Source organism: Monodon monoceros, unplaced genomic scaffold, assembly GCF_005190385.1.
Source record: "Monodon monoceros isolate NGI ecotype Baffin Bay Population unplaced genomic scaffold, NGI_Narwhal_1 Super_Scaffold_19, whole genome shotgun sequence".
In the NCBI taxonomy this organism is placed as follows: domain Eukaryota; kingdom Metazoa; phylum Chordata; class Mammalia; order Artiodactyla; family Monodontidae; genus Monodon; species Monodon monoceros.
This window is the reverse complement of record NW_021703775.1, coordinates 26552129-26575012: the sequence shown is the minus strand read 5'-3', so window position 1 is coordinate 26575012 and position 22884 is coordinate 26552129. Positions and strand designations below refer to the sequence as shown.

The window sequence follows — 22884 nt, the reverse complement described above, 5'->3', positions numbered from 1 at the left end:
GGGATCCTCCCGGTCCGGGGCACGAACCCGTGTCCCCTGCATCGGCAGGCGGACTCTCAACCACTGCGCCACCAGGGGAGCCCTATCAAACATTTTTACTCTAGTTGTTTTAAGAAATATTACAGAAAATTAACAGCATATGTACCCCTCCCTAGTCCCATTCCCTTCTTCTTCCCCGGAGCTCATCCCTATTTTAATTGTCATATTTACCATGCTCAAGAATGTCTTTATACTTGTACCACTTATTTATGTTTTACCTTATACATGTTTTAAACCTTTTTATAAATAGGCTCGTGGCTCTGTACTGGGTCAACTTAGCTAAGCTAGAACTACATTTCCCAGAATTCCCTTCCTTACATGGTTCTGGGCTAAGTTTGGCCACAGGAGAAATCTGCATGATACTCATGTGGCAGAAGTGACGCTGCAGGCAGCACGTTCACACTGTGTGAGGTAGGCCCTGGGGTGGCTCACGCATCACGGCTGAGCTGCTGGCTCCCCTTGCTGGTGGGGGCAGCAGCTGGACACAAAGCTCCTTTATCTGTCCCCAGACCCTCTTCACTTTCCCCAACTCCTGGGCTAGGTATGTATTTAGCTCTAGAACAAAGGACACCAGAGTCTTTTGCAGGTCACCTACATCAGTGAAGTTAGAGGGGGTGTGAGATGGATGCCGTTTCCAGCTCATTCTCGCTCTTCCTCCTGGATCCTGGTTCGTCCTTGCTTCCCCACTTCATATCCATCTTTCCTTCTCGACTGCCTTTCCAGGGGATTTCAGTCCCTAGCCCCAGAAAAAGAAGTAACAGCCTCACATAGACTCTATAACCAGCTCCCATGATTGCATAAAGTCAAATTCCCATAATAAATTCCTTATCCTATGTCACTCCTCATGGTTCTGCTTCACAGATTGGATCCTGACTGGAATAGAATTTGCTAGCAGACATAGTTCCAAGAAGAACAGAACCTTAGTGAGTGATGGGTTCTCTAAATTTGGTCTAAATTGTCTAGAATTGATTCTGTGATCTAATTAGATCTAAAGGCATAAATGACCCTTACCAAGGGTCACCAAGGGTTACCAGGGGTAAAGGGATCACTGGTGCTCCATGGCATATAACAGGAGAAAACGTTTTAAAATAATAACCTGTAGGGACTTCCCTGGCAGTCCAGTGATTAAGACTCCGTGCTTCTACTGCAGGGGGAATGGGTTCAATCCCTGGTTGGGGAGATAAGATCCTGCATGCCCTGTGGCATGGCCAAAAAATTTTTTAAAAAAAGAAAGAAGGAAAGAAAAAAAACTCACCTGTAGACAATCGCAATCAAGTGCCTATAGAAGTCAATACTTTGATTGACCAAGTATTTGCTTGAGCATAACAATTAGAATGAGATTGGTATGTTGCTAAAGTGCCCTGAAGAACTTGGGGAAAGAATATGATGAGTCAGGGCTTTACATTCCCATCTCAAGGTCCATGTAGGGACTATGGCTTGTGTCCTCAGAATTCTCTTCTGTTAAAATTAGGTAGTTGATTGGGAAGGAGTGGGACCATGAAAGTTAGGATGGAGACATGTATTGACAGATTCCTGTGAACCTGGGGACCTTGAGTCCCTAAGTTCTGCTGAACGACTTTTTTCAGTAGAAATGGCCCTTCCACCCCTACCTGAGGAAGTCTCCCTTGCCTGTGGGGCCTGTAGTGGCCTTCCCTGAAGTAGAAGTATTGATTTTTCTCAGGATCTACCTCCATTGCTTATAGGCTCAAGTCCAAACAGCCTCCAAAGGGTGAAGTACAAAGCATGACCCAAGAGAAAGTGTGATACACACCAAAATAATTTCATGACTTTGCCAATTTATATCAACGGAAACCTGGGGAAATGTATAGATATGGATCCCTAACGTGCAGACTCGGGGTGGAAGGAATATAAAGTCAGATTAGGCTACATTTATTTATTAATGTAGAAATTTCTGATTCAATGTGTTAGCTTGAGTGGTTCCAACCATTTGCTCAGTTGGCTGATTGAAATCTGGAAGCTAGAATGCCAAAACTTCTTTGGTATACAGTAGAAGAAAGTATTCAAAGGCTAAGGAAGATTGGAATGCTACAGTAGATTTATCATATAAGACCTATTTACCTACCTCCTAAAAATGTGCTCAGGAAAGTCCAGAGGACACTCCTTTCCCCAAGGCTGTGAGAAGCACATTCACAAGGAGAGCCCTGATATCCTTGAAGAGCTCTGTGGTGGCTATTCTCTGTAGGCCAAAAATAATGGTAGGAATTTACACTATTGAATCTGGCTCCCCACGTTCAATGGGGATGGGCTTAGTAACATGGATTCTCACTCACCAAGGCCAGTCTGGCTACAGCCACTGCTGAGTGCCCAACCTGCCAACAGTAGAAGCCAACACTGAGTTCCCAATTTGGAAATCAATCAGCCACATGGTGGCAGGTTGTTTACAAAGGAAGGAGCAGGGCTTTGTTCTCAATGGAATATCCAGTAACTGTGACATGGATTTGCTTTCCCTGCCCACAATGCTTCTGTCAAAATCACCATCTGTGAACATACAGGATGCCTTATCTGTATGTCATGGCATTCCACATAGCATTGCTTTTGACCAAAGAATTTCTTTTACAGCAAATGAAGAGAAACAATGGGCTCAGGCCTATGGTCTTCACTGGTCTTACCATGTTCCCCATTACTCTAAAGTAGCTGGCCTGAGAGAACAGTAGAATGGTCTATTGAAGACTCAGTTATGGTTCCAGCTGGGTGGCAACACCTTGAGGGCTTGGGTAATGCCCTTCAGGATGAAGGCTATGCTCTAAATGAGCAACTGACATAGGGTGCTGTTTCTCCCAAAGCAAGGATTCGTGAGTCAGGAAACAGAGTATAAATGAGATAACACACAGTACTTCTCTAGCAGAATTATTGCTTTCTGTCTTTGAAACTCTGGGCTATGCTAATCTAGAGTATTAGTTCCCCAAAGAGAAATATTTCCACAGGAAACACAGCAGTGGTTCCATTGAGCTGTAAAGTGAGACTGGCCCTGGCTACTTTGGGCTTCTCTTGCCAGTGAATCAACAGGCAAAGAAGGTTATTGTACTGCCTGGGGTGGTTGGTCCTGACAATCAAGGGGGGAATGGGGAGTCTCTTTACCAAGTATTCTCACCTCCTGTGATTAAAATCGACAGCAAAACTACTACAAACTAATGCAGGAAGGAGTGCTATTGGCAGAAACAAGGGTCACCCCATCAGGCAGGGAATATGAAATGGGGAGTGGAAGCGTATTTTTAGATATCAGCTAACACAACACAACCAGTTGCAGGAATGAGGACGAAAATTTCTTCTTATTTCAATGTAAATATTTTTGTGTTTTAACCAAAATTTCCCTTCGGCTTCCCATCCCTCTACTGTCTAAATAAGTTTTTAACATTATTCATTAGTAATTGTTACAGGATATCACAGGGGCAGTGTGACATAGCTAGAAGAGAAGTGAACATCATCAAACTATGAAAACTATGAACTTACAGACTTTGTATCTTCTTTTGGCAGGGGAGGGTTAGAAATGAACTTTTTCTATTTCCACATGGATAACCACTTGATCCGACATATTTTCATTGTACAGGGATAGGTATATTGTGTTAAGCAGAAACAGGATTTCGCTGTAGTTTGCTTTCAAACTTTATTTGAAAGTTACGTCTGGTGAAAACAGGTATTTATGGATGCCAAGTTGACAAAGGGTGGGCAGTGGTGGCTTTGGACTGTATCACCTTAACTAAGCTGGAATCATACTTCCTAGAATTCCCTTTCCTCTATGGTTCTAGGTTAGGGTTGGCCACAGGAGAAATTTCCATGATATTTGCAAGGTAGCAGTGCAGCAGCTATGTTTATACTTGGAAGGTCGCTGTAGGGTCAGGTGTTATTGCAGTTCAAGCACAGTGTTGTGGACCTGTTGGTTCACTTTACTGGTGTGAGGCAAGAGCCAAGTCTGCAGCTCTTTCAGCTCTCATTGGATCTCCTCCTTCAGCTTCTTCAACTCCTGGGCTAGGTGCATTTTTAGCTCTGGGATGAAAGACACCAGATTCTTCTACTGATCTCCTGCATCATGGAAGTTGGAGGCTTGGAGGTAGTGAAAGAAAGAAGTGAGTTCCAGTTTCTTCTTGAGAGCTTCAGCTCTTCCTCGAAGGTTCCAGCGATCCCTATCCTCCCCACTTCATGTTCACTTTTCATTCCTCACTGCCTACCCTGCCTACTTGAGGCCTCAGTACTACATGCAGAAGCAATAGCTGTACGTGAACTGTTTAACTAGTACCCATAATTATATAAGATCAAATTTCCATAATAAATGCCTTATGGCATGTCACCCCTAGTGGTTTGGATTCTCTGATTGAACCCTGTCAGCTCTGGGGGTTGTACATATATTATCTCAGTTTGTGACTTGGCTTTTATCTTTGTTTATGGTGTCTTTTACTGTACAGAAGTTTTAAGTTTGAATGTATCAAAGTTTATTGTGTTTCTTGTATTTAAGCAAGTCTTCCTTATCCTAAGGTCATAAAACTATGCCTTTTGAAAAAAGAAATCTCCTTTTTTCTTTTTCCATATTCATAACCAAATAATCTGTCCACATTTTTACTATAGCTTTATAAGAAGTGCTGATATTGGGTAAGGTAAGTTCCTTTACCTTATTCACTTTTTTCAAATTGTCTTAGATACTCTTGGTGTTTTGTTCTACAGTTTTTGAATCAGTATGTCAAGCTCTATAATTGGGATTTTTTAAAATTCTAATTGCATTTAATTTTTGGATAATTTTGGGAATAGTTGTCATCTTTTGACCTTGAGTCTTCCCATTCATTTATTAAGGTCTTATTTTATGTCCTTCAATACTGTTTTCTACTTTTCTCTTTAAATATTTCACACATCTCCTAAGTTCATTCCTATGTACCTTATAGTTTATGTTGCAGTTATGAATGAGATATATTTTTCTATTACATTTGCTAATAATATTTACATTTACCAATTTTTATATATTGATCAGATACCCAGCAACTTTACTAAATTTTCTGATTAGTTTTAATAGTTTCTCTGTGAATTTGCTTGAATTTTCTCTGTAGATAGTCATATTGTCTACAAATAAGAGTAATTTTATCTATTCCTTTCCAATTCTTACATCTTTCTTTTTGTGTCTTATGGCATTGTATCACCAGTACAATGATAAATAGACACTACAATACTGGATATACATCTTATTCCTGACTTTAATTAGGGCTACTTCTGAAGTCTCATTTTGAAATATAATTCTTCCTGTAGGTTTTTTTTTTATTTTTTTTTTTGTTGTTGTTTTTTTTGGCTGCGTTGGGTCTTCATTGCTGTGTGGGATTTCTCTAGTTGCGGTGAGTGGGGGCTACTCTTTGTCGCGGTGCACGGGCTTATCGCGGTGGCTTCTCTTGCTGCAGAGCACAGGCCATAGGCCCGCAGGCTTCAGTAGTTGTGGCTCGCGGGCTCTATAGCGCAGGCTCAGTAGTTGTGGTGCACGGGCTTAGTTGCTCTGCAGCATGTGGGATCTTCCCGGACCAGGGCTTGAACCCATGTCCCCTGCATTGGCAGGTGGATTCTTAACGACTGCACCACCAGGGAAGTGCCTAATGAGGATAGTTTAAGAGACTTCTGGGATAATATCAAACATGGTAATATTCACATTCCAAGGGCCCAGAAGGAGAATAGAGAGAAAAGGGGGCAAAGAACTTATTTGAAGAAATAATAAGTGCAAACTTCCCTAACCTGGGAAGAGAAACAGATATTCAGATCCAAAAAGCATAGAGTCCCAAACAAGATGAACCCAAAGAGGTCCACACCAAGACATGCTGTAATTAAAATGGCAATAATTAAAGATATTTAATTATATTTAGATATAAAATAATTGGCATAAATATAAAGATATTTAAAAGCAGCAAGAGAAAAGCACTAGTTATATACAAGGGAACTCCCATAAGACACTCACAACAAAGGAAAGGGATCCAAACATAATACTAAAGATAATCATCAGATCAAAAGGGAAGAGAGCAAAAGGAGAAAGGAAGAAAAAAGAACTACAAAACAACCATAAAACAATTAAAAAGGCAATAAGTGCATACCTATCAATAATTACTTTAGGGAATTCCCTGGTGGTCCAGTGGTTAGGACTCCACGCTTCCACTACAGGGGGCACGGGTTCAATCTCTGTTTCGGGAACTAAGATCCTGCAAGTCACACGGCATGACCAAAAAAAATTACTTTAAATATAAATGGATTAAATGCTCCAATCAAAAGACATAGAGTGGCTGATTGGATACAAAAACAAGACCTATATATGTGCTGCCTACAAGAGACTCACTTCAGATCTAAAGACAACACACAGACTGAAAGTGAGGAAATGGAAAAAGTATTCCATCCAAATGGAAATGAAAAGAAAGCTAGGTTAGCAATACTTATATCAGACAAAATAGACTTTAAAACAAAGACTGTAACAAGAGACAAAGAAGGACATTACATAATGATCAAGGGAACAATCCAACAAGAAGATGTAACAGTTGTAAGTTATATGCACCGAACATAGGAGTACCTAAATATATAAAGCAAATATTAACAAAACATAAAGGGAGAAATTAACAAAAATATAATACTAGTATGGGACTTTTACACCCCACTTACACCAATGGACAGATGATCCAGACAGAAAATCAATAAGGAAACAATGGCCTTAAATGACACGTTAGACCACATCGACTTAATAAATATATATAGAACATTCCATCCAAAAGCAGTAGAATATACATTCTTTTCAAGCACACATGGAACATTCTCCAGTATATATCAAATTCTAGGCCACAGAACAAGTCTCAATAAATTTAAGAAGCTTGAAATCATATCAAGCATCTTTTCTGACTACAACAGTATGAGACTAGAAATCAACCACAATTTTTAAAACTGCAAACACATGGATGCTAAACAAAGTACTACTAAACAACCAATGGGTCACTGAAGAGATCAAAGAGGAAATTTTTAAAATACCTGAAGACAAATGAAAATGGAAACACAATGATCCAAAATCTATGGTATACTAAAAAAGCTGTTCTAAGAGAGAAGCTTATAGTGATACAAGCCTACCTCAGAAAACAAGAATGATCTCAAATAAACAATTTAACCTTACACCTAAAGGAACTAGAAAAAGAAAGACAAAAAAAAAACATGTTAATAAAAGGAAAGAAATAGTAAAGGTCAGAGTAGAAATAAATAAAAAGAGACTAAAAGAACAATGGAAAAGATCACTGAAACTAAGAGCTGATTCTTTGAAAAGCTAAATAAATAGATAAACCTTTAGCCAGATTCATCAAGAAAGAAAGAGAACAGTCCCAATAAATAAAATCAGAAATAAAAGCTACAACCGGCACTACAGATATACAAAGGATCATAAGAGATTACGATGAACAATTATATGCCAATAAAATGGACAACCTAGGGGCTTCCCTGGTGGTGCAGTGGTTAAGAGTCCGCCTGCTGATGCAGGGGACACGGGTTCTTGCCCCGGTCCGGGAAGATCCCACATGCCGCGTAGCGGCTAGGCCCATGAGCCACGGCCACTGAGCCTGCGTGTCCGGAGCCTGTGCTCCGCAACGGGAGAGGCCACAACAGTGAGAGGCCCACGTACCACAAAAAAAAAAAAAGAAAGAAAAAGGACAACCTAGAAGAAACGGATAATTCCTAGAAATGTACAACCTCACAAGACTGAATCAGGAATAAATAGAAAATATGAACAAACAAATTACCAGTAATGAAATTGAATCATCAATCAAGAAACTCCCAATGAATAAAAGTCCAGGACCAGATGGTTTCTCAGGTGAATTCTACCAAACACTTAAAGAAGAATTAACACATATTCTTCTCAAACTACTCCAAAAAATTCAAAAGGGAGGAATGTTTCCGAACTCATTCTACAAGGCCAGCATCACCCTGATACCAAAACCAGGCAAAGACACCACGAAAAGATAAAATTACAGTCCAATATCTCTGATGAACATAGATGCAAAAATCCTCAATGAAATACTAGCAAATCAAATTCAATAATACATTAAAAGAATCATACACCATGATAAAGTAAAATTTATTCCACACTGCAAGGATGGTTCCATATCTGCAAATCAATCAATGTGATACACCATATTAACAATTTGAAAATAAAAATCATATGATTATCTGATGCAGAGAAACTCTTGACGAAATTCAACATCCATTTATAATAAAAATTCTCAACAAAGTGGGTATAGAGGGAGCATACCCCAACATAATAAAGGCCATATATGATGAACCTATAGCCAATATCATATTCAATGGTCAAAAGCTGAAAGCATTTCCCCTAAGATCAGAGGCAAGACAAGGATGCCCACTCTTGCCACTTTTATTCAACACAGTATTGGAAGTCCTAGCCACAGGAATCAAACAATAGAAAGAAAGAAAAGGTAATCAAAATTGGAAAGGAAAAAGAAAAACTGTCACTGTTTGCTGATGACATGATACCACATATAGAAAATCCTAAAGATGCCACCAGAAAACTACTAGAGCTCATCAATGCATTTGGCAAAGTTTCAGGATACAAAATTAATATACGGAAATCTGTTGCATTTCTGTACACTAAAAAAGAAGTATCCAAAAGACAAATACAGGAAACAATCCCTTTTACAATTGCATAAAAAAGAATAAAATACCTAGGAATAAATCTAAATAAGGAGGTTAAAGACCTGTACTCAGAAAACTGAGACATCAATGAAAGAAACTGAAAATAACACAAACGAATGGAAAGATATACCACGTTTATGGATTGGAGGAATTAGTATTGTTAAAATGACATACTACCCAAGGCAATCTACAGATTCAGTGCAGTTCTTATCAAAATGCCAACAACATTTTTCACAGACCAGAACAAATAATTCTAAAGTTTTTGTAGTAACACAAAAGACCCTGAATGGCCAAAACAATCTGAGAATGAAGAATAAAGCTAGAAGTATTATACTCCCTGATTTCAAGTTATACTACAAAACTACAGTAATCAAAACAGTATAGTACTGGCACAAAAAGAGACACATAGATCAGTGGAATAGGATAGAGAGCCTAGAAATAAGCCGATACACTTACAGTCAATTAATCTATGACAAAGGCAGCAAAAATACACAATGGAGAAAAGACAGCCTCTTCAATAAATGGTGCTGGGAAAACTGGACAGCTAGATGCAAAAGAATCAAACTGGACTACTTGCTCACACCATATACAAATATAAACTCAAAATGGATTAAAGACTTAAAAGTAACACCTGCAACCATAAAACTCCTAGAAGAAAACATAGGCAGTATGCTCTTTGACATATCAATATTTGGGGGGATATGTCTCCTCATGAAAGGGAAACAAAAGCAAAAATAAACAAATGGGACTACATAAGGCTAAAAAGTTTTTGAACAGTGAAGGAAACTATCAACAAAATGAAAATGTAACCTACTGAGTGGGAGAAGATATTTGCAAATGACATATGCAAGAAAGGGTTAATATCCAAAATACACAAAGAACTCATACAACTAAATAGCAATAAAACAAACAACCCAATTAAAAAATGATCAGAGGACCTGAATAGACATTTTCCCAAAAAGACATAACAGATGGCCAATGAACACATGGAAAGATGCTCAACATCACTAATCATCAGGAAAATTCAAATCAAAACCATAATGAAATATCACCTCACACTTAGCAGAACGTCTATTATCAAAAAGACAACAAAAAAAAATGTTGGTGAGGATGTGGAGAATAGGGAACCCTCATGTGCTTTGGTAGGAATGAAATTGGTACAGCTACTATGGAAAACAGTATGGTGATTCCTCACAAAATTTAAATAGAACTACCATACAATCCAGCAATTCCACTTCTGGGTATTTTTCTGAAGTAAACAAAAACACTAATTTGAAAGCATATATGCACATCTATGTTCATTGCATCATTATTTACAATAGCAAGATATAGAAGCAACCTAAGTGTCTATCCATAGCTGAATGGATAAAGAAGATGTGGTATATATACATATACAATGGAATATTACTCAGCCATAAAAAAGAATGAAGTCTTGCCATTTGCAACAACATGGATGGATTTAGAGGGTATTATGCTATGTGAAGTAAGTCAGTCAGATAAAGACAAGTACCATATGATTTCACTTATATATAAAATCTAAAAAACAAAACAAATGAATAAACTTAAAACAGGAACAGACTCAGAGATACAGAGAATTAACTGGTGGCTTCCAGAGTGGAGGGAGGGAGACGAGTGAAATGGGAGAAAGAGATTAAGAAGTACAAACTTCCAGGGACTTCCCTGGTGGTCCAGTGGTATAGAATCCGCCTTCCAATGCAGGGGACATGGGTTCGATCCCTGGTTGGAGAACTAAGATCTCACGTGCCGTGGGGCAACTAAGACCACGCGCCACAGCTACTGAGCTCCCACACCTCAACTAGAGAGGCTGCGTGCAGCAAACTACAGAGCCCACATGCCCTGGAGCCCGCACGCCACAACTAGAGGGAGAAAACCCACACGCCACAACTAGAGAGAAGCCCACATGCTGCAACGAAGAGCCCACGCACCACAACAAAGAGATCCCGCATGCCACAACAAAGACCTAATGCAGCCAAAAATACAAATAAATAAATAAATAGAAGTACAAACTTCCAGTTATAAAATAGATAAGTCATGGGGGTATAATGTACAGCATAAGGAATATAGTCAATAATATTGTAATTACTCTGTATGGTGACAGATGGTAACTAGATTTATTGTGATGATCATTTTCAATTATAGTTCAGTAAAAAAAGAAAAAAAGAAAAAAGATTCCATTGTATGTATAAACCACGGTTTGCTTACCCATGCTTCCATCAATGCACACTTGGGTTTCTTCTATGTTTTAGCTATTGTGAACAATGCTGCTATGAACATGGGTGTATAAATATTTCTTCGAGACCCTGCTTCCAATCCTTTTGGGTACAGACTCAGAAGTGGAATGGCTGGATCATATGGTAATTCTATTTTTTATTTTTATTTTTTTATTTTTTTATTTTTTTGCGGTACGCAGGCCTCTCACTGTTGTGGCCTCTCCCATTGCGGAGCACAGGCTCTGGATGCGCAGGCTCAGCGGCCATGGCTCACGGGCCCAGCCACTCCGTGGCATGTGGGATCTTCCTGGACCGGGGCACGAACCCGTGTCCCCTGCATCGGCAGGCGGACTCTCAACCACTGCGCCACCAGGGAATCCCCTCTATTTTTAATTTTTGAGGAACTGCCATACTGTTTTCCACTGTGGCTATACCGTTTTACATTCCCACCAACAGTGCACAATGGTACCAATTTCTCCACATCCTTGTCAGCACTTGTTATTTTCTGTTTTGTTTTGTTTTCTTTCGATAGTAGCATCCTAATGGGTATGAGGTGGTACTTCACTGTAGTTTTTTTTTTTTTTTTTTTGCGGTACGCGGGCCTCTCACTGTTGTGGCCTCTCCCGTTGCGGAGCACAGGCTCTGGACGCACAGGCTCAGTGGCCATGGCTCACGCGCCCAGCCGCTCCGCAGCATGTGGGATCTTCCCGGACCGGGGCACAAATCTATGTCCCCTGCATCAGCAGGTGGACTCTCAACCACTGTGCCACCAGGGAAGCCCTTCACTGTAGTTTTGATTTGCATTTCCCTAATGATTAGTGATTTGAGCATTTTTTTCATGTGCTTATTGTTCTTTCATATATATTCTTTGGAGAAATGTCTATTCAAGTCTTTTGCCCATTTTTGAATCAGGTTGTTTGCTATTTTGTTGTTGAGTTTAGGAATTCTCTATATATTCTGGATATTAATCCCTTATCAGATATAAAATTGCAAATATTTTCTCCCATCCTGTGTGGCCTTTCTACTCTGTTTATAGCATATTTTGATGCACAAAATTTTTACATTTTTTGTTGTTGTTGGGTAGAGTGTTCTGTATATGTCTGCTACATCTAGTTGGTTAATTGTGTTGTTTAAGTCTTCTATTTCCTTACTTATCTTCTCTCCGTTTGTTCTATCCATTATTGTAAGTAGGATATAAAAGTTTCCAACTATTATTGTTGACCTATTTCTCCCTTCAATTCTGTCAATTTTTGCTTTGTATATTTTGATGGTCTGTCATTAGGTACATAAATGTTTATTATACTTCTTCCTGTATTGAATATTTTATTAATATATAATGTCCTTCTTTGTCTCTTGTAACCCTTTTTTTTTTTTTGGTTTAAAGTGTATTTTGTCCAATATTAGTATAGCTACTCCTATTCTCTTTTGATTACTATTTTCATGGAATATCTTTTTCCATCCTTTCACTTTCAACCAGTTTATGTCTTTGCTTGTCAAGTGAGTCTCTTGTATAGAGCATATAGTTGGTTCATGTGTTTTTATCCATTTTGCCAATCTCTGTCTTTTGACTGGAGAGTTCAATCTATTTAAAGTAATTGATTATTACTTTATTGATAAGGAGTGGCTTACTTCCGTCATCGTGCTGTTTTCTGTATGCCTCCTAGCTTTTGTCCCTCATTTCTTACAGTATTGTCTTCTTTTGTGTTTAGTCAATTTTTTGTAGTGAAATGTTTAAATTTCTTTCTCATCTTCTTTTATGTATATTCTGTAGCTATTTTCTTTGTGGTTACCATGGGCATTACATTTAACTTACATCCTAAGTTATAACACTCTAATCTGAATTTATACCAGCTTAATTTTGATAACATACAAAAACTCTGCTTCTTCACAGCTCCATCCCTACTCTCTTTCAGTTGTTGATGTAACAAAGTTACATCTTTATATGGCGTGTGCCCCAAAACATAAGCTAATACTTATTTTAAATGCCTTAATCTCAAATTATGTAGAAAACAAGATTTTGAATTACAAATCAAAATTCCAGTAATACTAGCTTTCACACTAATAATATTTTCTTCAAATGTGTTAGTCTCAAATCACTTAGAGAACAAAGTACAGTTACAAACCATTATTATAATTAATTTTTAAATTTTTGTGTATTTAAATCAATCAATATTTTCCTTTATTGATTCAGATTTTGACTCATCCTTGAAAAGTCTTTTTTCTAACACCTCCACAAAAATCAATTCCAGACCTAAATATAAAAGGTACAATAACAAAGAATTTAAAAAATAACAGAAGAATATCTTCATGACTTTGGATAGGCAAAGGTTTCTTTTAAAGGGCACAAAAGCACATGATTAAGCTTGATTAAAATTAGTAATTTTGTTCACCAAAAGAAAACTTTAAAAGAATGAAAAGGCAGGCCGCAGAGTGGAAGAAGATAGTTGCTTCCATATATATTTAACAGAAGACTTGATTCCAAAGTATCTATCTCTATCTATACATAAATATTCTTACAAATTAATAAGAAAAAGACAGTAACCCAATGGAAAAATAAGGAAACCACTGGAACAGGCGCTTCACACAAAAGGGGATATCCAAATGGCTGATAAGCTTAAGAAGAGATGCTCAACTTGAACAGTCTTCAGGGAAATAAATGTAAATTAAAACAAATTTTGCTAAGGGTCAAATAGCTAGGGGATTTGAACCTAGGCAGTCTGTTAACCTCTCTTGCTCTATTTACTTATATGTAAATTGAGGATATTAATGTCTATATCCTCAGGAGCTTACAGTTTGAGGAGAAATAAGTGAAACAACAGAATATAGATAACTATGTACTGAAATACAGTGAATTATGTATGGAAAATCCAGACCTAGAGACAGTGACCATATTTTTTACCTAAAACTCAGCACAAACATACTTAACAAAATGTTCATACACCTTCCATCTCACAAGCTTTTTCTTGTTCTTTGTCAACTTCCCCTGATTCCAGGGTGCATGCTGTTATTGTAAATAGCCTCTCTCCTCCCCATAATAGCTAGCATGTAGCTAAAAACTCAATCTCATTCAGCTCCTGTAAGAATCCCATTAGGTATTATTTTCTCACTTAAGAGACCACATTCCCATTTTATAAGAAATTGAGGCTTACAGTGAATAGGCCACTCATCTGAAGTCACAGAAAAGTTCAGTGACAAGGTTGGGATTTGAAGCCAGGTTTGTCCAACTCCAAAATCCACATTTTCCATCATCTTGCTCCACTGTTCCCTGACTGCATAAGCTGCTGTCTTTGTGGGCCCGAAAAAGTGGGTGTGTGTATCCAGGCTCACAAGGCCTGCTTCTGGTGCCTTGGCACTGCAGTCTGGGTGGGTCCTGGGTGGGGTGGGGGTGGGGGTAACACAGCCCCTCCTTCTTGGAGAAAAAGCTCCTCAAAAAGAAACACGTTGAGAAATGGAATGGTGTGTGTAAGATTTGGGGGGGTTGGGGGGGGGGGGGGGGGGGGAGCATCTAGAACTTTCCAAATCCCAGTGGGTCTGACCTCACGTAAGAGAGAGTCCTTCCCACCCATGCCCCATCCCTAGGGCTCTCATTCCTGTATCCTCATCTCTGACCCTGCGTACTCTGGTCAGAACACAGTAAGCCTAGACCTGGGATCAGATCGGACGCTTGCACATCATTTTGCCCACAGTCTCACATTCCAGGCTGCCTGGGGGGTTGCTCAGAAGGCAGGGCCGGTAGTTGCTGAAGTGGGAAGTGGGGGAGGGCAGGAACCCAGCAAGGTTCCTCCAGGCTTACTTTGCAGAACAGACAGGGCATGTTGGTGTTCCAAACAGCTGACACCTATGGACAATGCCACTGAATTGCACCTCGACCTGGTAGAGTGGTTTCAATGTTAGGCATTGATTTGGGGAGGCAGAATGCTATGGGAGCCTGGAAGGCAGGAATCCCTCAGAACTCTGCAATCACAGCATAGTGCTCACCGGCCAATTCTAAATGATTTACATGCATTAACTCATGTAATCACACAGCAACTCCATGAGGTACCTACCATCGTTATCCATCTTACAGGTGAAGAAATTCAAACAGCAACTTGTAACTTGCCCAAGGACATGGGTAAATACTAATTATCCAACTGTAAAACTGGATACAAATGCCTGCCTTACACCTACATAATTCAGGTTTTGTAGGGCATCAACTCTCATGCATTTGCAATAAATTAGTATTTCTTAATCTGGAACCATTAATGTTTTTACCCTTCTACTTTTTCGTATACAGGAAAGATTTTTCCAGTGGGCCCTAAGTAATGTGGGTGCAGAAAGTTCCTGGAAAGACCCAAAAGAAACTGGTAACTACAGCAGTGTCTCCAGTCAGGGAAAGGTGGGAAATTTACATTTCACAGTGGTTAAACAAGATATTTAAATTAATTTTTTTTTTAACTTAAGGGCTTGCGCAGTCACAGGTGAGTGTGGCCAGGGCTTCTGCTTCACAGACAGTGAGAGGATGAGCCAAAGCTTGAAGGCAAAGCTTAACATCCATCTACACTGGCAGGGTGGCTCGCCCAGGATCACCAGCAAGTCACAGCGAGCTCAGAGTCCTTTACCCGACAGTACGGGCTGGGGTTGGGGGTGGGATTTTTTTAATGCGTAAGGAGGGAGGGCGCTGGGGCACACGGAACTTTGGAGCTTCGCGGGGTTGGCTGCGCCCGGGAGGCGGTGCCTGGGCTGCGGGAAGAAAAGGCCCGGCCAGTCCGGCCCCGCCCTGTCCAATTTAAGAGACCTCGCCGGCAGCTGCGGCCGTTCCTGGACAGCAAGGCTCGCTCCCTTACTTAAAGCAGGTGTCCTCACTCGATTCTCGCGCTGCCCACACAGCCCAGAGGCCCCGGGCTCCCCTTTCTGCGCCCGTCCGGGCAAGGGCCGCGCCATGCCCAGCCCCGGGCAGCGAGGCTGCCGGCCGCCCGCTACCTCGGGCGCCCGGGTCCAGCGCCCGCGCTCCAGCTGCTCTCCCGCGCCCGCGTCTCCCGCGCCCGCGTCCCCCGCGCTGCCGCGCCGCTCGGCAGGCCCAGGCCCACCCCGTGCAACCGGACGCCTCGAGTCCTCCTTCTCTGTCGAGGCCATCCTGGCCAGACCCGACCGCCGTGCGCCCGCCATCTCCTCTCTGTCTGTCTCCGCCGGCGCTGCCGGGGGCCTCTGGACCGCGCCCGCCCGGCCTCCCGCTCCGGCTCTGCCCGGCGCGTGCCCGACTACGTGGCTGCCCGCCTACCTGAACGCGGGGCTCGACCAGCGGTGCCCCCAGCTCCCGGTGCTGCGGCTGCGCGCCGCCCACTTTTGCGGCCTCCAGGGCCTCGGCGTCACAGGTACGAGGTGGCGGACGGCCGCGACGGTGGGCACAGGGTAGAGGAGAAGTCCCCGAGTTTGAGAGCCACACACTGTTAGAGTGGGTGGAAACGCTATGACCCTTGAGCCTGCCGTTGATACCGGACGGAGAGAGGGACCCAGACCGGGTGGGAGGCTGCCCGGCCCGCCGCTGAGGTGGGAGAAGGTGTGTGTGGTGTGGCGGGTGCGGAGCGGGAGGTGAGGGCGGGCCAGAGGGGGCTCGGAAGACAACTAGGGCCAGCGCAGGGCTGCAGGGGGCCCAGCCCCGCGTCCCTGAACGAGGGATTGGTAGAGGCCCTTGCTCCCTCCCACACCCGCTTCGGATAACGCTTAGGTGGCGCCGGCTCTTCCCCAAAGCGGCTCTCGTCGCGAACCCAGGGCCCGGTCTTAGACGGGAGAAGCGGATGCTGCCGCTGGTACCCTCCAGCGAGGAGCTGTTGGGAGTTAGCCGACGCGGTTACGGCTCTGCGCCTGCTTGCTTATAGCTCTTAGAGTGGTACCTTGGGGCTCTGGGCCCTGGAGCGCAGTCACTTAAATCCCAGCGAGACTTTAACCATTGAGGTAACTTTCTCCTCTAGCATTAACATCCATCTACACGAGTTTCTGCCATCTTTGGCTCTCTGGTTCATGCATCCGCGTGGTTCCCATGAAGGAAAATAGAAGCAAAGTTAGTGCAAGCCTTATTGACCCAAACCAAGATCCTTGTAAGACAATCTTACCTGGTTCCTACTTCCTGGGTTCCCCCCATCCTGCATCTCCTCAACTCCCTTCAGCTGGCATTTCTCCTAACCATGTGGGAGAGAAACACTGGTCTCCCAACCCCATCCAAATTCGTGCCATGAATAAGAGCCACAGCCCTCACTCCAAGCCACCTTTTTCTAACATCCCCACACACCTGAGGTTTGAATTGCAGTTTACTACTTTGTATATGGTTGTCTCATTTTCAAGTTAGTTTTTGCATGGGTATTACATCCACACAGTTCAAACTTCAAAATGTTAACTGAGATATAGTATGGAGAAGAGTTTCCTTTACCACTCCTGTCCCCCAGCCACCTGGTTCTCCCCACCCCGCAGGCAGCCAGACACCAGTTTCTTTATTCTTCCAGTGGTATTTTATACCTGCACACACGTATATATGTGTGAAAATACATATATACATACATACACACACACACATTCTTCTAACTCCCATACTAGACACACTGCTCTGCACCTTACTGTTTTCACCTGACCGTGAATCAGAGATTTTTTCCTTGTAAGTCCATGCAGAGCTTCTTTGCCACAGAATGGTCCATTGTAAGGATGTACCATATTTTAAATCTGGCCCCATTGATTATTTTTCATAGTTTTCTATTAATGCTTATGTTTATGGTAAGCCAGGTGAGCCCAGTGGTTTGGGTCTTGGGCAGCCAGGCCTCACTCCCTTCACTGGGGCAGTTTCGTTTGCCAGCCCTGGAGCCTCCCCAAGGCTAGTGGGAGCTGAGCAGTCTTAGCACTGCACTTGCCAGGCCTCTGTCTGGAACACTTCCCTCCAAGCTAGCCCAAGGACTTACTTCCTCACTCCTTTGGAGTTATGACTCAGGTACTGACCCCTGGCAGACCAATCTCCATCTCTGCTGGCCCACAGCTCTATGAGCTGAAAAGCACCCTTCTGTGCATTAGAAAAGGTCACCCCCTAACTTCAAGCTGGCACAACACCTTGTCAGGCAGGAAGAATTGGCCTGTGGAGAGTGGTCAGAATTTCAGACTCCACTTACCCTCTCAGCTGGGTACCTGTGTGCAGGGCACAAGCTATACATAGTGGCCCTGTTCAAGTGTCAACTTAGTGAGGTGCCTACCTTTCTAAAGATACAAACTATCCCCCCTCCACCTCCCACACACTTAACCCTGTCCTTCCCTGCTTTATTCTTCTCACTAGTGCTAATCCTTTTCTGACATACTCAATATTTTACTTATTTGCCTTTTTTTTACTGTTAGGGATTTTCTGTTTTGTCCTGGAACCATGCCTGAAACATAGTAGACATTCAAAAAGTTGAATGAACAAAAAGGATGAACCCTCACTCTTTGTTCAGAAGCAGGTCTCTCCTCTGCTCATCCCATAGGGTTTTCCTGAAGTAGCCAAGGAAAGGAAAGGAGAGATGGAGGTTTGGCAGCTCCTCTTAGGGCCAAAGATTATGCCACTCACTTGAAGAATAATGGAGCCCGAAGCAGTCTCACAACACTGTCCCTTCTTTCTCATTTGTTTTACTTCTGCGCAGTCTCTTCCCACCCTGCCTTCTTGCTGTGTTACCTGGCCAAGGGTAAGACAGGGCAGTGGAGCTGTGAGCTTGTTCTCTCTCCTCTAAGATGAGAAGCTAGGGGGTTACTGGCTAACCTCTCCTCCTGCTAATTGCTCTTCAGGCTTGGAGCTGGCTCACTGCCTAGGCCTCTGGGGTCCCCGCAACTGGGCCCAAGCTCAGGACCTTCAGGACACTGAGAGATCCCAAAAGAGGGTCCGAACCATGTTTAACTTGGAGCAGTTGGAAGAGTTGGAGAAAGTGTTTGCAAAACAGCACAATCTAGTGGGGAAGAAGAGAGCCCAGCTGGCAGCCCAGCTCAACCTTACAGAGAACCAGGTGAGAGCAGGGACTCCTGTGGGGCCCGGGCTGCACCAAGGGACAGATACTACTCTCTCAAAGACCCTGAGTTGGGGCTGGGAGGAATTTATAGGCCTTCATCCTCTGTGCCATGCCGATGGGGGAGACAGGCCCTAACCACTGGCACACTCCCTTCCCTATATGTTGAGAAAAATAGTCCTATTTGAAATCACATTATGGAAACAACACATGGTGTTAATCTAGAACTTTATAATGTAATGTCTCCATGCTAAATAAGGAGCTGACAGTGAAATTAAGTAGGTATTCAAGGGACTAAATATTAAAAATAATAAACATTCCCTTGACCTCATATTCCCCTCTGGCTATGGCATCATCTCTCTGCTCTTTTCAGAGGCAAACCTATCAAGAACTGGCTATGTTCTCTGTATGTCCTCACCTCCCATCTACTCCTTAACTCATTGCAATGTGAATTCTTTACCTACTATTTCATTGAACCTTCTCATCAAGGTCTCTAATGTCCTCCATGTTGCCAAAGTCAGCAGATGCTTTCCTTTCCTCATCTTACCCCACCACTCAGTACAGTCAACCACTCCTTCTCTTATGAAATACACTCTTCTCTTGGCTTCCAGACATCACACTCTCTTGGTTTTTCTCCTGGCTTTTTGGTCCTTTCTTCTTGGTTGCCTTTGTAGGCAACTCTTCTCTTTGTGACCTCAAATTTTCCTCCCTAGCTGATTTAATCTATCCCCATGGGTTTTAAATACTATCTGTAAGCCAATGACTCCCTAATTTTTATCTTCAGCCCACCTCTCTTTCCTGACTTGTACATCTAACTACCTTCTTGAGGCCTCCACTTGGATGTCTTGTGGGCAGCCATTTTAAACTTAAGTCAGAACCTCAATTCTTGATTTTTTTTCTCCCCATATCTCTTCCTTTTCCCACACATGGCACCACCGTCCACGCAGTTGCTCAAAACACTTAGTCATCCTAGATTCCTCTTTCTCTCCCACTTCCAATCCATCAGCTGACCTTTTCACTTCTACCTCCAAAATACAACTGGAATCATTTCATTTTTCTCCATTGCCCCCAGTTCCAAATGGGACTGTTTTTCTCATCACACAGGGAAGGGAGCGTGCAGCCCCAGCTCTCACTGGATCCCTGCAATAGTCTCCCCAGCTATCTCCCCAAATCTGTTTATATCCATTCTCCACACAACTGCCAGATGTGCAGTTTACTTGACATGTAAATAGGACTGTGTTGCATCCCACTTAAAAGCTCGAAGTTGACACTTCTAACCCATGGCCTTCACAGTTTCCCTTCCTTTGCTTTCCCCTCTCAGATGTGCCTGCCATGCTGTCCTCCTTTTTGGTCCTCAGACGCTCCAAGCTTGGTTCCCCTGCCCTGGCTTGCTTTTTTCTCTGTCCCCATCGGGCTGGCCTCTCATCCTCTGAGCCTCAGCGTAAGTGCTGGTTCTTCAGGGAGGCTCAAACCCCTGTTCATACCCCCTTTTGTGTTTATATGTTTGTTTCCATGTTTGTTATTAGTCTCCCTCCACTGGACTATGAGCTCCATGAGGGCAGAGATCATGCCTCTACTGCTCACTATTATCACCATCACCTAGGGTGATGCCTAGTTCATATCAGGAGCTCAATAAATATTTGCTGAGTGAATGAGTGGTGACTGGAATTAGAGGGAAGGGTGTGCTTCCCTTAGAATGAAGAGTAAATTTTGACCAGAGAGGAGTGGGGACTGTGGGAATGGGGGAAGCAGTGGGAACTGCTGGTCACATTCTGATCTCTTCTCACTGCCTCAATTACAGGTGAGGGTCTGGTTCCAAAACCGCAGGGTTAAGTATCAGAAGCAGCAAAGGCTGAGACTGCCAGCTGCATCTGCCATGGCTGCCTCCCCGGATGAGCCCTCCAGCAGCTCCAACACCACCATCCAGAGAGAAGACGCAGAGTCAGGAGTGGACAGCTGAGGACTGGGACAGAGGCTCAACCCAAGCTGTTTGGGCTAGTTCTTCCTGGGGGCACCAACTGGACCTCCCTGTTCCAATTCTTAATGAAGAGCTTGTCAGGTCAAAGGGCATCAGGGGAATCCGAACTGTCAAGCAGGGGCCCCCCTTTCCTATAGCTACCCCTGGGAGCTGTAATAATGCAAATGGTCATGGGTACAGACTTTGGCCTTCAGCTGTGTCCTTGGCTAAGTTACCGAACTTCTGAAGTTTTTTTCCCCACCTGTATAATGGGTATGTTGATAACGTAGACCTCCCAGGGCTGAGATGATGTCTGTAAAACACTTATAGTGTGCCAGGCTCAGTACTAAGTGTGCAGTAACTATTAAGGCTTATAGGTCCCCTTCATCTGTGGGAGTAATACCTCACCCCTGGCTTCTCCAGGGATTAATCTTTGCCTGGCCTGGCTGTAGACGAGAGAGGGCCTCCTTGAATCAGTATATGGGCCTAGAAGACTTCCCCATTGGAGATGGTGGAGTTGAGAGCAAAGAAGGAAGGGCAGACCATTTAGCCCATTTCCTCTCACAGAACTTACCAAAGTTTTCTTATTTTGTCTGAACTGTTAGCACTCTCAGAAGGAGCTCAGGCCCAGCTGCCTCCGTGGAGCAGACATGCTACCCTGAACACCATCTTTTTCCGTCTAGCTACTTGACTTGACCCCCTATCCATCTTCATACAGAGAGATTTAACTCTGCCTTTGCCAAAACTGGCATTTTGTCATAAACTCTGCTGTATTATTATTCCCCTGCTTCACAACCAGTTCTCATGGCTCCCATTCCTTCCCAGGAATCTACTCGGTTTCTTTCCAAGAAGCGTAGCTGATAGCCTACTCTTGTGAAGCCTGCCACCAATATTTCCAGAGCTAATTTCTCTAGCACTCCACATTCCCTGGCGGGCTTCCGTTGAGGGTATTCATTTAGAATACAGAATGACTTCTGGGTGTTGAGATGAACTGGTGGAAGGAGGACTGCCCTGCCACCTGGTGGTGAGAGAGGGCATGGTCCACACTGCTCTCCAGAGTTTTCTGAGGGAGGGAGGAAAGGCAGGGAGCCAGGGGTGGCCTTGGGAAACCACCTGCCGCCAAGGCAGTTGACCATCGCCTCCAGGACCAAGCTGCAGCTGGAGGGAGGCCAGGGTCCAACTTCAAGAACCCTCCTGTTCCTGTCTTCGGGGAAATCCTTCCTAATGCTGGACCCAGTCAGCTCTATTAAAGGAACACAGCTACATTTGCCTCTTCCAGGAACCATCGGCTCACTTTTTTGTTTTTTTAATCACCAGCAGTGACCTATTCAGCAGTTACTGGGCTCTATCAAATCCCTAAATGTCACCATGAGACCGCAGCAGATGCAGACACAGGTCCCTTTTCAAGTAGCACGGAATCAATTGGAGGACGAGAGAACAAACTGAGACATGGTGGTCAGGCCTGGCTGTGGGGACAAATGTTCAGGTCAGTCCTGAACAAGAGAATAGGTCCCTCTCCTGTTGTCAGGACAATGAGAATCTGCAGACTCACTTCTGCATACAATTTCACGGGTCCTTAGACCCTCCAGCACCCCCAGGCTACAAGGTCCCTACGCCCTGAAGAGTCTGAGGAAGACACATGTCCAGCTTGATCTTTCGTAGGACAGTCTGTCCCGCTGCCAGACTGCCTACGGAAATAGGAAATCTTGCGCCGGACTTTGTAGGATGGATAGGTGGGGTAAGCTAGTTCTTCCCTTCAGGTTGGGGGCCAGAGAGGATAGCAGTAAGTCAGCCCGTTGCTGTCCCACCCCATGACTGGGTCCAGAGAGCGCTTTACTCAAGACGGACCACTGGGTGGCAGAGACAACAAACACAAACGTGAACTCGGATACAGGTACACAGATCAAAACTACACGCACACACAAGCTCTGGTACTGGCCACGAAGATAGAGACAGAGGCAAAACTGCGCAAAGGCAGGCCCAGCTACACCCAGTAAACGAACTACTTAACCTACAGATA

The 22884-nt window shown here is 43.3% G+C and overlaps 1 protein-coding gene across 1 annotated transcript; it reads left to right on the top strand.

The window, feature by feature from the left end:
* Positions 1 to 15587: 15587 nt before the first annotated feature.
* NOTO (notochord homeobox) lies at positions 15588 to 22140 on the top strand. Its single transcript, XM_029232133.1, has 3 exons — positions 15588 to 16273; positions 18693 to 18907; positions 20709 to 22140. Exons 1-3 carry the CDS (start codon positions 15841 to 15843, stop codon positions 20865 to 20867), a joined length of 807 nt encoding a protein of 268 aa, XP_029087966.1. The 5' UTR covers positions 15588 to 15840; the 3' UTR covers positions 20868 to 22140.
* Positions 22141 to 22884: the final 744 nt, after the last annotated feature.